Source organism: Scylla paramamosain, chromosome 2 (genome assembly GCF_035594125.1).
Source record: "Scylla paramamosain isolate STU-SP2022 chromosome 2, ASM3559412v1, whole genome shotgun sequence".
In the NCBI taxonomy this organism is placed as follows: domain Eukaryota; kingdom Metazoa; phylum Arthropoda; class Malacostraca; order Decapoda; family Portunidae; genus Scylla; species Scylla paramamosain.
In genome coordinates, this window is record NC_087152.1 from 20,497,967 (window position 1) to 20,512,084 (window position 14,118).

General features: G+C 40.2%; 1 protein-coding gene across 1 annotated transcript in view; it reads right to left on the minus strand.

Annotated features, from left to right (window-relative positions):
- Nucleotides 1–866: 866 nt before the first annotated feature.
- The window catches only part of LOC135111690 (GDP-D-glucose phosphorylase 1-like), a 164,372-nt gene continuing 151,120 nt past the window's right edge, over nucleotides 867–14,118 (minus strand). The window contains exons 10-11 of the mRNA XM_064025285.1: nucleotides 3,268–3,412; nucleotides 867–2,490 (exon numbers count right to left, since the gene is read on the minus strand). Of these exons, the coding sequence (XP_063881355.1) occupies nucleotides 3,300–3,412 (113 nt within the window). The 3' untranslated portion in view covers nucleotides 867–2,490; nucleotides 3,268–3,299. The remainder of the gene's footprint in view (nucleotides 2,491–3,267; nucleotides 3,413–14,118) is intronic.

The window sequence follows — 14,118 nt, forward strand, 5'->3', positions numbered from 1 at the left end:
CTCAGCAACCCTGATCACAACATTTCCAGTATGTGTCACTCATTGCCTATCCCTGTCTCTATTTTGCACTATCAGTTTCTCTGTGGGCATCAGCTCAGGTAAACATAACTAGGTGTGTATGTTTAAATTTATATCAACACTGTCAACATTTTTTGAAAGAGGTAACATGCCTAATGTATGTTTGAATATATATCCACACTGTCAACATTTTTTGAAAGAAGTAACATGCTCAATGTGGCATGTTAAATTGAATAACAAAATTAAAAGTTTGGGAACCACTGTTTTAGGTAATGATTTCATGTTATTGCATTTTTCCCAATATTAGAATAACTTGGGTGATTAATGTTTTTTTGTGACTAGAATATAAGCCTTTGTGCTTGAACTTTCTCAGTCTGAGGTTCCAAGAGGAACTTAATTAATCCTGGAGCTTGTAGAATGGTGCTGGTAGTTTCTGTGATGAACAGCTTTTAAAGGGATGAACTGCACAGGCTCAGATGGTAATCGGTAATTCACTTGCATTTGTCTACTTGTTACAATTATTGATCAATTTATTGATCATGCTTCTGTGACATCCTGCAGATGTCAAGGGCTGAGTGCATAGGTTTAACATGTTTCAAAGTAACAGAATGATTCATGGCAATTTCCAAGGATAGCAAAAGTAGTCAAGATGGTATGCATCATCTCAGAAGACACTTGGAAAACATTGTGATATAGTAAAGTTGAAATAAGATAATCACTAACTAGATCAGGGAAAGGGAACTTGTAATATATTGAGAAAGTATCTAGAAATTGAAAAGGAATGGGACTATGAAGAATGATCCTGTGAATTGATAATATAGTGCCTAGTAAAGGAAAGTAAAACTCAGTTTTGGAATCTTTAGAGTGGTATTAAAGGTAGATTTGTATCTGGTGTATAATTTCAAATAAGCTTAGAGGTAGCACAACCTATAGATTTACCAGTATGTGATTGAAAAGGAATGGGAGTATGAAGAATGATCCTGTGAGTTGATAACGTAGTGCCTAGTAAAGGAAAGTAAAACTCAGTTTTTGGAATCTTTTTTTAGAGTGGCATTAAAGGTAGATTTGTATCTGGTGTATAATTTCAAATAAGCTTAGAGGTAACACAACCTATAGATTTACCAGTAAGTGATGACCAAGAGTTGAAAGCCAGTTGTACAGTCAAACATTTTGGTTTATTTCAAGAAACTCAAAAACAAAAAGGGTATCAATCAGAAATGAGAGTAAAAAAGCCCTACTTAACCTACTGAAATATGTCTTCAGTAATGACAGCTTTCCTGAAGCATTAATACCTAGATCAACTCCATCACCTTGCCTTCCAAGACGAAACCAAATATAGAGCTTAATATGACATAACTATGATTTCAAAATCTGTTTCTTATGCTGTATTGTGATAATCTTCCTTGACATGCTTGAGGTTTGTTCAGATTTTTTTTTTTTTTATGTAGGAGGGACACTGGCCAAGGGCAACAACAATCCAATAAAAAAAAAAGCCCACTGAGATGCCAATCCCAGAAAAGGGTCCAAAGCGGTAGTTGGAAATTGAAGGATAAGTAAGTGTCTTGAAACCTCCCTCTTGAAAGAATTCAAGTCATAGGAAGGTGGAAATACAGAAGCAGGCAGGGAGTTCCAGAGTTTACCAGAAATTGCTCTAGGTTGTGGAGGATAACAAAGTTGAAGGCTAGTTCACCAGGATGGTCAGTGAAGGGAGAGGAAACCCAAAGCTGGTGGTGAACATTGAAGTCTCCAAGAATGGAGATCTCTGCAAAAGGGAAGAGAGTCAGAATGTGCTCCACTTTGGAAGTTAAGTAGCCAAAGAATTCTTATAGTCAGAGGAGTTAAATGAGAGGTATACACTGTGCACAGATAAATTTAGTTTGAGAGTGACTCTGTAGTCATAGCCAGATGGTGGAAAACTCGGAAGATTCAAGAGCATGGGCACGAGAGCAGGTTAAGTTATTGCACACATAAACGCAACATCCAGCTTTGGATCAAAACTGAGGATAGAGAGAGTAGGAGGGAACAGTAAAGGTGCTACTGTCAGTTGCCTCAGACACCTGAGTTTCAGTGAGGAAAAGAAGATAAGGTTTAGAAGAGGAGAGGTGGTGTTCTACAGATTGAAAATTAGATCTTAGACCAGATAAATTATTACCTGTAAAATTAATTTTCCATTATAGGGTGTCAGTAAACAAAAATGCTTTCACCAAGGCTCAGATGCAGATGATACATAAAATGCAGAACTAAAAAAAAAAAAAAAAGTTAATATGGAATTCAGTGTCATGAAGACATTATGCATTAACAATTCTCTTCCAATATGGAGAATGACTTGCATTATGGTGCCTTGAGAAATTAAGATCTTGTGGCTGGTCAGATCCTCAAAGATCAGTGGAGCACCTGAGTCTAGGTCTTCTGGTCTCTGAAGAGTTTCAGGACCTATGACATATGAAGAGCTGTCTACAATATGCAGGAAAGCTAGAAAACAAAAAATAAATCAGTGTTAAGTTCCTCAAAATGTTTAGTGATTTTATTCTTTACCAAAAGCCTTTTCTGTTTAATGGATTAATATGAACACAATTTTTATTTGTAAGTATTTTGCTCTCCAATACAGGCATTTCATGGAATGTCTAGTTAAGGTATGTCATGAGATTTTCCAACACCAATGCACTCACAGTTTTTTCACTTTCAATAGTTATACTGTTTATTTTTCTATTAATTTCACCAGTCTAGTGAAACTTTAGCAATCATACTAAGTAATCATGTCCTGTATGTTTTCCAGGCATCGCACATCACGTCAGTACAACACTTTGTTTAAAACAAACAGAGCCATTTTGTTAGCTGAAGGAAGGAGGGCTCACAAAAGATAACTTCCCCTTATGTCAATATGTCAAACACTGAATCCATTATTCTATCCTTTCAAAAACATATGAGGGCCTAACCTAAGTTGCCATGTAGTTATTTTCTCCTGGCAGATTTTTTCTCACTTAGGATTAGTGAGTTGCTAGTTTGTGTAATGTGACACATATGTCAGTGGGAGTTCTAATCACGAATGTCGCTGAATGTATATATAGACTAAACAAAAGTCAATAAAATTAAATAAAACAAATAAAATACCTAGAATTATGATCTCTTTATGATATTATCTAATGAAGATATTAACTTTTTAGCTAGAGAAGAAAACTATTTCCAAACAGTAAGTTGTAAATGTATATGATTAAAAGCTATTAAACAGAATGAAGTAGAATAACACACCTTGAAGATGTCAGCATATCAGCATAATTTTCTCACTGGAATACACTGATGACTTTAGGCAACACTGCCTCATACTTGTCCTTACATACTGAGGTGATGAGGGGTAACACATCTTCTTCTGAGAGTGCACCCCAGTGTTCTAGTGCTGTAATAAGAAAACTATTTTGAGTGATGTCATAATCAAGGATGATTACAACTATAGTTACCCCAAGGTTAGCTCATCTGGAAGCCACATCCCCCTTTTCTCCCCCTTTCAGCAAGGCAGCTAATTTGTGCACTCTATGAAGAGACTTTCAATTGCCTTATCAATTAGTATTGCCCCAAGTAATTTTTTTTCTTTTCTAATAACAATAGGAAACAATAATAATAATATCAAGTATTAATTCCTCAGAAAATTATGGAAACAAATAAAGACACATTATTTATGTAAAGACTATTGACATGCACCACATCTCCAGTGGCTGTTCCATTGAGCATCCACCTCCTGTTCACTTATCTATCTGTCTATCTTTCTATCTGATGTCTTGATCCCTCCAGGAGCATCTCCCCATGTGGGTGTCCATGGCTGAAGAGCCTCTACTTGTCCCTATCCAGACATTCCCTTCTTGCTTGATTAAACGCTTGACCTTTACTATCCTTCCATCTTCCAAGTGGCATTCCTCTTCTACCATCACCTTTAGCTTCACTGACACATACCTTCTTTACAAACATTTTGCACTTCATTCTTTTAACATGACCCTACTATCTCACTGTATTCTTTTCACCTACTCCACATTAGTGAAAAATACTACAGTTTACACAAGTGCTTATAGTGTATCTCTCATTTACACAATCATTGCTCTCATCCTCCTATTTTGTTACTCAACATGCCTCTCTCAGATAAGTAATTTCCACAGCATGCACTCTTGATTGTTGTGCCCTATTCCAAGTCCAGATCTCTGATTCATACATCAATGATAGCAGGAGAATACTATTCATTAAACCTCTACTTGCAATCATAGATACATTTCACCTAATACTCACTCCAACAACCTTTGTCTTTATGTAGAGGTATCTGACCCCATATGAAAATGGGAAATGTCAATAGAGGAAAAAGAAGAGATACAATAACTGCCTTCATCCACTCATCTGATACTTCCTCCCATGCCATTTCATGTAGTTTAAGTATCCAATTTGCTACTATGTCACTTTTATACCTTAACACTTCTAAACCTCCATCTATGTATGCAACTTTTCCATATCTCAGCCTAAGAATTAGTTTCTCTATCTCCCCTATCAAATTCCTCTCTACCTAAATACTTGTTCTCAACCTGTTTTCATACCCATACTAGTTACTATTGCTTCCCATACTGTCTTCTCATTCTTTAAATGATCAAAATGTCTTTTCTCCACATCTACCTGCTTCTTGCTACCTACAAGAACTCTATCCTTTCTATTCATTCCCATATTCCCATGCTCTTTTTACCCTCTCTCTCTCTCTCTCTCTCTCTCTCTCTCTCTCTCTCTCTCTCTCTCTCTCTCTCTCTCTCTCTCTCTCTCTCTCTCTCTCCTAACTTCCTTCCAAAACAATTTCTTATTCTCAATGAACTTTTCACTCAGCTTCTTACCAAACTCATCTATTCCCCTCTTACTTTCTATTTCACTTTCTTATTCCAAGATACTCTTCTCATTTCAATTTCCACTATCACATTTCCCTGTAACATATTCCCTTATGCTCCCCTCTTCTCTTTTATGGCCTCTTTGATCGCAGCCATCAGCCATTCATTTCCCTTACCCCTACCGCTAAGCCTTTTATACTCAACTATTTCTGCTGGTTGAGTTCAGTCTTTGGTATGCTATAACCACTTCCCCTATCCCATTGGTTGCTGCCTTCAAGCCAAGCCCTGGTCCTGTCACCTCACCCATTTCGATCCTGCTCATTTAGTTGTGAGACTCCACAAGGTCACGTTCCAAGGTGATGGTATAGCTGCCAGGTCCAGGAGTGGGCAGTTCACACTAAGCTTTCTCTCCACCACCATCAACCTGTATCTGCTGGGTCCCCCTTACCCTGGTTAGACTAGTGTGCAAGCACTGGGTTTATCTCAGCTGGTTATTTTGGATTCATGTAACATATTGATTCTGTAGAACTTAAGCTTCAGTCCTCCACCCTTTCTCTCTCTCTCCCTTTGGTAAAATCATTAGCAGATATTATGTATGATAGGATGTATTAGGTCTTGATGTTGGTGTAGGTTATAAGCTGTACAAGTTTGGTATCTTTTTATTATAATTTTTATGTTTATTTTCGTAAAAGTAAAGTTATAAGATATATTGTTATTTATTATTTATTAGGTGCTACATGATCGTAACATTTAAAATGGCAACCATGGCAGGACCCGTGCAGCTAGCATACGTGATTCTCCCAGTTGAGAGATGTAGCACTTGTCAGCTTTGTAATTGCTCACTAACCACACTGTATGTACACACTACGGCAAGTATTCAGGAAACAATTGCTGTGTTAGCAGTGTCATTAATACACCTCTGAACACTCAGTCCAGTTTACTGTCATCTGTCCCTCAGTTAGCAGGTTGAGAGAATGGCATCTTAGTCTGGAATCATATTCTTGGGACAACTCTAATCAATGTTCTTGCTCTCAAATCATAAAACTCATTAATCTCAATTAGCATTGGGCCTCTTTCGCCTTCTCATTCACTCATTAGTCAAGCTTAACACCGAGCCTCTCTCGCCCTCTCTCACATTCGAGGCAGAACACTCAAGAGCCTTATTCAGTTTTTGTCATATTAGTTACTGAACCCAGAGCTAGTAACTGTGTGTCACGCCATTGTATTTAGTTTGTCCCTCAAACCAAGTTTTGTTCTTACCCCAACTAGTTTTCTATGGTAGATGATAAGATGGCTTCAGCTAGCTTTTCACTTGATACATTCATGGAAAACCCTTCTCATGAACAGCTAGTTAACATCAGGAAGGTTGACTGGCATGCATGCATCATTTTGAAATACCAGTCAGCATTTACTTAAAGAAAGATATCTTGAAAGACACAGTAGTGGAGAAAATAGTAGAGCTATGTGTGTTACCCAAACAGGTCATGAAGGTGTTTACACCCACAGGTCTGTCAGTCTCTCCAGAGGAAGAAACTTCCAAACTCCTCAAACCAGGAATACGTAGTTTGGATTTAGAGAGACTTTTCAAGCTAGAAAACCTCAAATTGGAGTATCAATTGCAGATGGAAAGAGAATGCTTAGAGGTAGAGCAAAGGAAAATGCAGATGGAAAGATAATGCTTACAGGTAGAGCAAAGAGAACACTTAGAGGTAGAGCAAAGAAAAGAGGAAAGGAAAATGTAGATGGAAAGAGAACACTTAGAGGTAGAGGAAAGGAAAATGCAGATGGAAAGAGATATAAGGTTAGGAGAAGTGGAAGTAAAGAAAATTCAAATTCAAGATGAACAGGAAGACAGCAATTCAGAATGCAGGTTCAAACTAGGTGAAGCATCATCACAACTACCAGTTTTTTGTAGAATCTAATGTAGACAGTTATTTCAGAACATTCAAGAGAATCACTCATGATAATTAATGGCCCAAAGATAAGTGGATATCAACCCTGATACCAAAACTAATAGGGAAAGTGCATAGAGTGCATACTTCAGCAAGCAAGCTGCATGATTACTACATGCTTAAGTCTATGATCTTAAAGACATATGCTGTAACACTGGATAAATACAGGGAGCAGTTCCACAGTCTCACTAAAGCATTCGATCAGAACTACTCAGAATATGCTCAGGAATTGCTTAGAACTTTTAAGAAATGGCTTGAATCCACTAAAGTTTCCATCTTTGACCAGCTAATAAATTTGTGTGTCCTTGAGCAGTTCAAGACCAGGCTGCCATTCCCTATACTGAGATATGTAGAGGAACAGAGGGAGAAAATGTGGAGGCTGCAGCTGAGTTAGCTGACACCCAAAATTTGCTGGTGCAAGCCTTGAATAGCCGAGAACGAAGTCATAAATTCAATGTAAGATCATCCCTTGATGACTCGTTTGCAAAGCAGCCTAGTAAGCAGTGGACAGACACACAGAACCAAGTATATGGCAAAGATATATTTTGTACTTAATGTAAATTCCCAGGACATCTGATCCAAAATTTTAATAACCCTAAATGCAGCACTTCAAAGAAGAACTCAGTACCCTTGCCTTTCTTTACTCAAGGAAAACTGTCATTAACACAAGTGTCTCCTCCACTTCCTATCTCTATCCCAAATTTGGAATACTGGAGTTGCTAAATCAGTGTTGCATCAAGATGCTGTCAAGGACATTCAGGAATGTCTCACCTTTCAACATTCTTGCCCCTTAACTAAGGTGTTCTTGGAATCATCCTTCTTTACTGGTGCAGTGAAAGTAGCCATTACCAAACAACCCCTTCCTGTTGCTGATGTACAGTTGTTACTTGGTAATGATATTGCAGGTTCCCTAGTAATTCCAGTTCCTTCCCCTTGTCACAGAGGTTCCTGCTCCTACCAATAATCACGATCCTCCTTCAGATGATTTCCCTATCTGTGCCATCACCAGGGCCCAATCATCTCACACTAAAACTTTTCCTCCTTCTGTTTCCACTGAAAAATGTATATGGTAGTGTAACTTCCAGACAAGGCCTCATCACAGCTCAACAATCGGATATCTCACTAACACAGATCTGGCATGCGACCACAGATGACCATTCCACCAAAACTCCCCACTTTTATTATTAAGATGTAGTCCTCCTCAGATTGTTTAGGCCCCCTCATCTCCTTGGCTCAGATACATGGGATGACACACATCAGGTCGTGGTACCACAATCTGAACATCAGGCCATAATTAGACTGGCACATGATGGGCAGACAGGCCATCTAGGCATTAGAAAGACCCATGCCAAGCTAGTAAATCACTCCTTTTGGCTTGATTTCAACAAAGACGTAAAGGAGTTTGTCAAATCTTGTCATGTTTGTCAGGTGGTGGGCAATCCCAATCAAGTTATTCCTCCTGTTCCCATCACCCTAATTCCTGTAACTTCAGAGCCTTTTGACAAAGTAATTGTGGATTGTGCTGGTCCCCTGCCTACATCAAAGTGAAGAAACAAGTACCTTCTAACTATCTTAGATCCCACCACTTGTTATCTTGAAGCTATCCCCCTTCAGCAGATTTCAGCTGAGTTAGTTGTCAAGCACCTGTTACATTTTTTATCACCATAGGAATTCCTAATATTGTACAGACTGACAGGGGGACAAATTTCACCAGCCATTTATTTGAACAAGTCATCAAGAAATTGAATGTGTAACATGTAACTTCCTTTGTTTACAGACCACAATTGCAAGGCGCACTGGAACGTTTCCATCAGATGCTTAAGTCAATGTTAAAGAAATATTGTTTGGAAAGCAGCAGGGATATGCATGAAAACATAGATGGGTTGTTATTTGCTATCAGAGAAAGTCCCCAGGAGAGTGTGAGTGTTTTTCCTTTCAAGCTATTATTCAGCTGGAAGATGAGAGGCCCCCCTGAAAGTAATCAAATCATAAGCATGTATGAAGGAGCAACAGAAGGCAGTCATGCAATTGTTCTCAATGGGTGACAAAGTGTTAGTCTTCTTCCCCACCCGTGGAGCTCCACTCAAAAGCAAATATTCAGGATTTTATGTAATTACCAAGAAAATCTCTCCCATGAATTATGTCATCCAGATGCCTGATAGATGTAAGGACAGCCAACTAGTCCGCATAAATTTTCTAAAACCATATACTGAAAGAGCATCAGGGGATGAGCCAGAAAAGCAGGGTGTAATGCACATTAATGTGAAAGAAAATTATTTGAGAGGTGCTGACCCAGTCATGTTAGGAGAACAAGATGTAGATTTCCCCTGTTCTTGAGGTTAAACAGTGAAATTCTCCAAAACTTAGAGCTTTATCTGGCATCAGAAAGATGGGAAGAAATAGCCTCCCTCATACTTGAGTTCCAGTCCCTTGTCATGGACAAGCCTGGTGCCTGTACTCTATTAAAACGTGACATAAAACTCATTGATGAAAATGTAAAATTTATCAGACAGGTACCATACACTCAACCCCCTTCAAGCAAAGATAATGGAGTGAGAGGTCCAATATCTTCTGGAGAAAGGTTTAGGTGAACCAAGTATCTCACCCTGGGCTTCACCCTGTATTCTTGTACCCAAAGCAGATGGTTCATATCTATTCTGCACTGACTTCAGGAAGGTAAATAGCCTCACTGTTCTCGACTTGTTCCCCTTGATGTTCATGGAGAACCTGATAATTCACGAAGCTCTTTCGGCACATAGGGCAGATAGGATTTCTGTTGCCCGCATTAATCACAGCCATAGTGGAAGCTAATATTTGCAATCACCAAAAATTAGATAATCAACCAAGTATCTCACACTGGGCTTCATCCTGTATTCTTGTACCCAAAGCAGATGGTTCATATCTATTCTGCACTGACTTCAGGAAGGTAAATAGCCTCACTGTTTTTGACTTATTCCCCTTAACGTTCATGGAGAATCTGACAATTCATGAAGCTCTTTTGGCACATAGGGCAGGTAGGATTTCTGTTGTCTGCATTAATCACAGCCATAGTGGAAGCTAATATTTGCAATCACCAAAAATTAGATAATCAACAGGATGGCAGCGATGCACTAGAGATGAACTTCTAGCGGAGAGAAAGTGTTAGCTGCTCTTTAATTCTCTGGATCATTTCAAGTTAAAAAAATGTTGCCTGGCAGGAGGCCACAAGGAGGCCCTTTCCCTTTAACAAGTTGAGATTGTAGAGGAATGCAAGCAGCGATAAAAGCGACCTCCACATGCAAACAGCTATGATTCAAGCCATAGTTATTCCTGTCAAAATACATTGCAACCTTAGATCTTTGTCGTGGTTATTGGCAAATACCACTTACTGACAGGGTGAAAGGGGATTTGCTCATTCATCACACCCCAAGGCCTCTTCTCCTATAATGTCAATGGTCAATGCCTCAGCGATGTTCCAGAGAGTCATCAACCACATCATCCATGGGTTGGCTGGAACTGCCACCTACATTGATGACTTGGTGGTTGCTGCAGACACCTGGGAGGAGCACCTCCAGTGTCTGCGCTTCCTCTTCACATGCCTGAATGAAGCTGGCCTGACTCTGAATCTGGCCAAGCCTCGGTTCATCCAGGTTACTATCACATATCTGGGTTACACAGTAGGTGACAGGTTAGTGGCCCCAAAAGATGCTAAGATCCAACCCCTCCTAAAATTTTCCACTCCACAGATGTGGCAACAACTAAGGCAATTCCTGAGGATGTGTGGATATTACTGGCGCTTCTGTCCCAACTTCTCTGTTGTAACCGCACCCCTAACTGCATTGATGACTATCAAGTGAGCCTTCCAGTGAAACTGGGAGTGTCAGCAGGCATTCGCCCATCTCAAGACCTTCCTGTCATCTTCCCAGGTGTTGAGAGGCCCTGTCTACACCTGGCCTTTCCACCTACAAATTGACACCAGTGAAGTGTTTTGTAGGTGCATGCTTGTTACAGCCAGATCCTTCTAGTGGGATCCTACATCCTGTTGCTTACCACTCCACCAAGTTCAAACCACACCAGGTGTCCTACTCTACCATCGAGAAGGAAGTGCTCGCCTTCATATTTGCTCTCTGTTACCTGCTCCACCATCCTGACATCATACAAGTGCACTCAGACCACAACCCTCTCACCTTCACAGATCGCTCTAAGCTGCAAAATCAACAGATCCTCCACTGGGCCCTCTTCCAACAGTCCTTCATGCTTGGAATCCAACACATCATTGGAGTTGACAACATCCTAGTGGACTCCCTCTCTCGAGCCCCTCAGTCTCCAGGTCCAGAGATACCTCTGCCTAATGCAAGTTCCTCACCCCAGTCATTGGTCTTTGTCTGTGAGGAGTTGTTATGACCATTTCCCTATCCCACCAGCTGCTAGCCTCAGGCCAAGCCTTGGCCAGCCGCCTTGTCACCTCACCTGTCTTGATCTCACTCATTTAGTTGTGAAGGTACACGAGGTATTGTTCCGAGGTGATGGGAGAGCAGTCCAGTCCAAGAGCAGGCAGCTCAGACTAGACTTTCTCTCCACCACCTTTGAACTGTACCTGCTGAGTCTCCTTTACCTTGGTGGTTAGATGAGAGTGGACTCCTCTGGGCTGGTCAAATGCAAGCACCAGGCATTTATCTCAACTGATTATTTTAGACTCACATATTGATTCTGTAGAACTTACCTTCAGACCTCCACCATTTTTCTCCCTCCCTTAGATAGGATCATTAGCAGATATTATGTATGATATGATGTACTAGATCTTGGTGTTGGTTTAGGTTATAAGATGTACGGGTTCAGTATCTTTATCATCTTTATATCTATTTTTGTAAAGTAAAATTATGAATTATATTGTTATTTATTATATCTTTATTATTTTTTAGATGCTACATGATTGTAACAGGTAATATTGCCTGCAAGCTACTGTAGTTAGGCTAATCTCTTGATCTCTGCCCCACTCTCATCATGGCTTCCAGGAATGGTGAGATGATGATTCTGCCAAGTCCGATTCCTTACCAACTCCCTCCTGCCCTCAAACTTCAATACCACACATACAGTGATTCCTTGTGATTTGAACTTAATTAGTTCTTTAGGGCTGTTTGAATTAGGAAGCAATTTATCCCATTTAAATTAAAGTAAAAAATTAATCCATTCCAGGTTCCAAAATCCTCTATTTATTTTAATTTTGTGGATTTACGCTGTGCCCTAAACACAGAACTCAATGAAAATAACCTAAATTATAGAAAAAAAATTCAGTAAAAGAAAACGAAGTACCATATATTTTGGCATATAAGACACCACTTGAATCATCCTAAGAAAGAGACAAAAAAGTGAGCTGTCAGATATAAAAACAATAATCTTAAAATTTTATGCAAAATACCATTGTAAATAAACACCAACTTCAAAATGATGAGTCATCGTAAGTTCCTGCCATCTTCAGTTTTTAAAAGTTGTTGTAAAAGTTGTTTTATTTCACATTAAAATCTCTCTCTCTCTCTCTCTCTCTCTCTCTCTCTCTCTCTCTCTCTCTCTCTCTCTGTGAAAGTAAGAAGAATCCTGAGAATTGCTAAATAGAATGAGACTGATAGAGAATGGAAATAAAATTATACGAGTGAGAAAGAATGAAGCAAAAATGATGTAGAATGAATGGGAGGGGAGAGAGTATCTCTCTCTTATCTCTGAAAGATACAGGGGAGGGAAGGTGACAGGGAGGGAGGTTTGAGACCAGATGAAAGAGGAAGGAAGAGGAAAGGAACAATGGGGAGAAGGGACATACAGGGAAAGAGAGTACATGGGGCAAGGATGTGGGGAGGGAGAGCGGGCAGGCAGGAGGGAGGGAGGGAGGGAGGGAGGGAGGGAGGGAGGGAGGGAGGGAGAGAGAGAGAGAGAGAGAGAGAGAGAGAGAGAGAGAGAGAGAGAGAGAGAGAGAGAGAGAGAGAGAGAGAGAGAGAGAGAGAGAGAGAGAGAGAGAGAGAGAGAGAGAGAGAGAGAGAGAGAGAGAGAGATATGGAAGGATGGAGGGTGGGATGGGAAAGACAGAGAGAGAAATGATATGGGAAGAGATGGGGAAGAGGGGCAGGGAAGAAAGGAGAGGAAGGAAGGGAGACTGACTGAGTGGTGTTGCTTGAACAAATGTTTGTGTTCAAATTGGAGGGCAAAATTTGTACACTAACCTGTTTGAATTGAAGGACATTTGAATCATGAGGTATGACTGTATTTACTTGCTTGCACTTGATCACTTAGTAACAATGCAATAGGGCAGGAATTCCATAAAACTGTTTATCATGTGTGAAGAGAGCTCACAGCACCCATTTTCATTAGGCACTTGCCATATCTAGTCAAGTTAAATAGATGGCAGGTAGGCAAGTGATTCCAAAAGTCTCTCCTCTTCAACTTACTGTTCATCCATAACCACTGCACATGGAGATAACTAGATGGGATCATTAGAAAGAGGAAGACTTGATGTTGAATGTGAAGTCTATTTCATTTGCTTTTCCATTGCAAGCTAAGTTTAAGGTGTGTGTGAATAAGGCTATTTTTGATGCTGGAGAGCCAGTCATAGCAGGATGAAAATTATCACCACCTCTGGTCCTTTAGGAGTCAATGGCAGAGACTGAAAGGTTGTGTTCTCATCATAGGAAGACTATAAAGTCTGCAAACTTCTGGGTGAAGGGATGGGAAACAGTGTGCCCTTTCCTCTTGCACCATTGATGGAACCTCTACCACTTACACTGATAGTTCAAAAGAATGGAATGTTGTTTAAATTGTGACAGGAACTGCATAACTCTGGCAGATTAGCCTCTGTGTCTGAGGAAATGCTTGACAATCTCCACATGGTTAACTGAAACATGGGGAGGGCCTGATGAAACCTGTGAACATGAGACTGATGGAGGAGGTCTCTGCAATGTGGAAGCTGCTGAGGAGAATCAACCAAGGCCTGTATGAGATCTGGAAACCATTCCCTCTGTGGCTAGAAGGGAGTAGCCACAATGAGGGTGGTGCACTGGACAGTTCGCAGCTTGTTGAAAACTTTTCTGATCAATGGAAAAGGAGGAAAGGCATACAAATCCTGGTGGTCCCAACTGAACAGGAATGTGTTCTTAGTGATCGCCATTGGATCCTGGAATGGTGGGACAAAATTTGGAAACCTGAGATTGAGTCTCATGGTGAAGAGATCCATGGTAGGGTAACTCTAAAGCTCCAACAGCTGACCACATACTTCCTGATGAAGGGTCCATTCCAAGGAGATAATCTGATCTGGTCAGCTGAGACAGTCTGCCTGG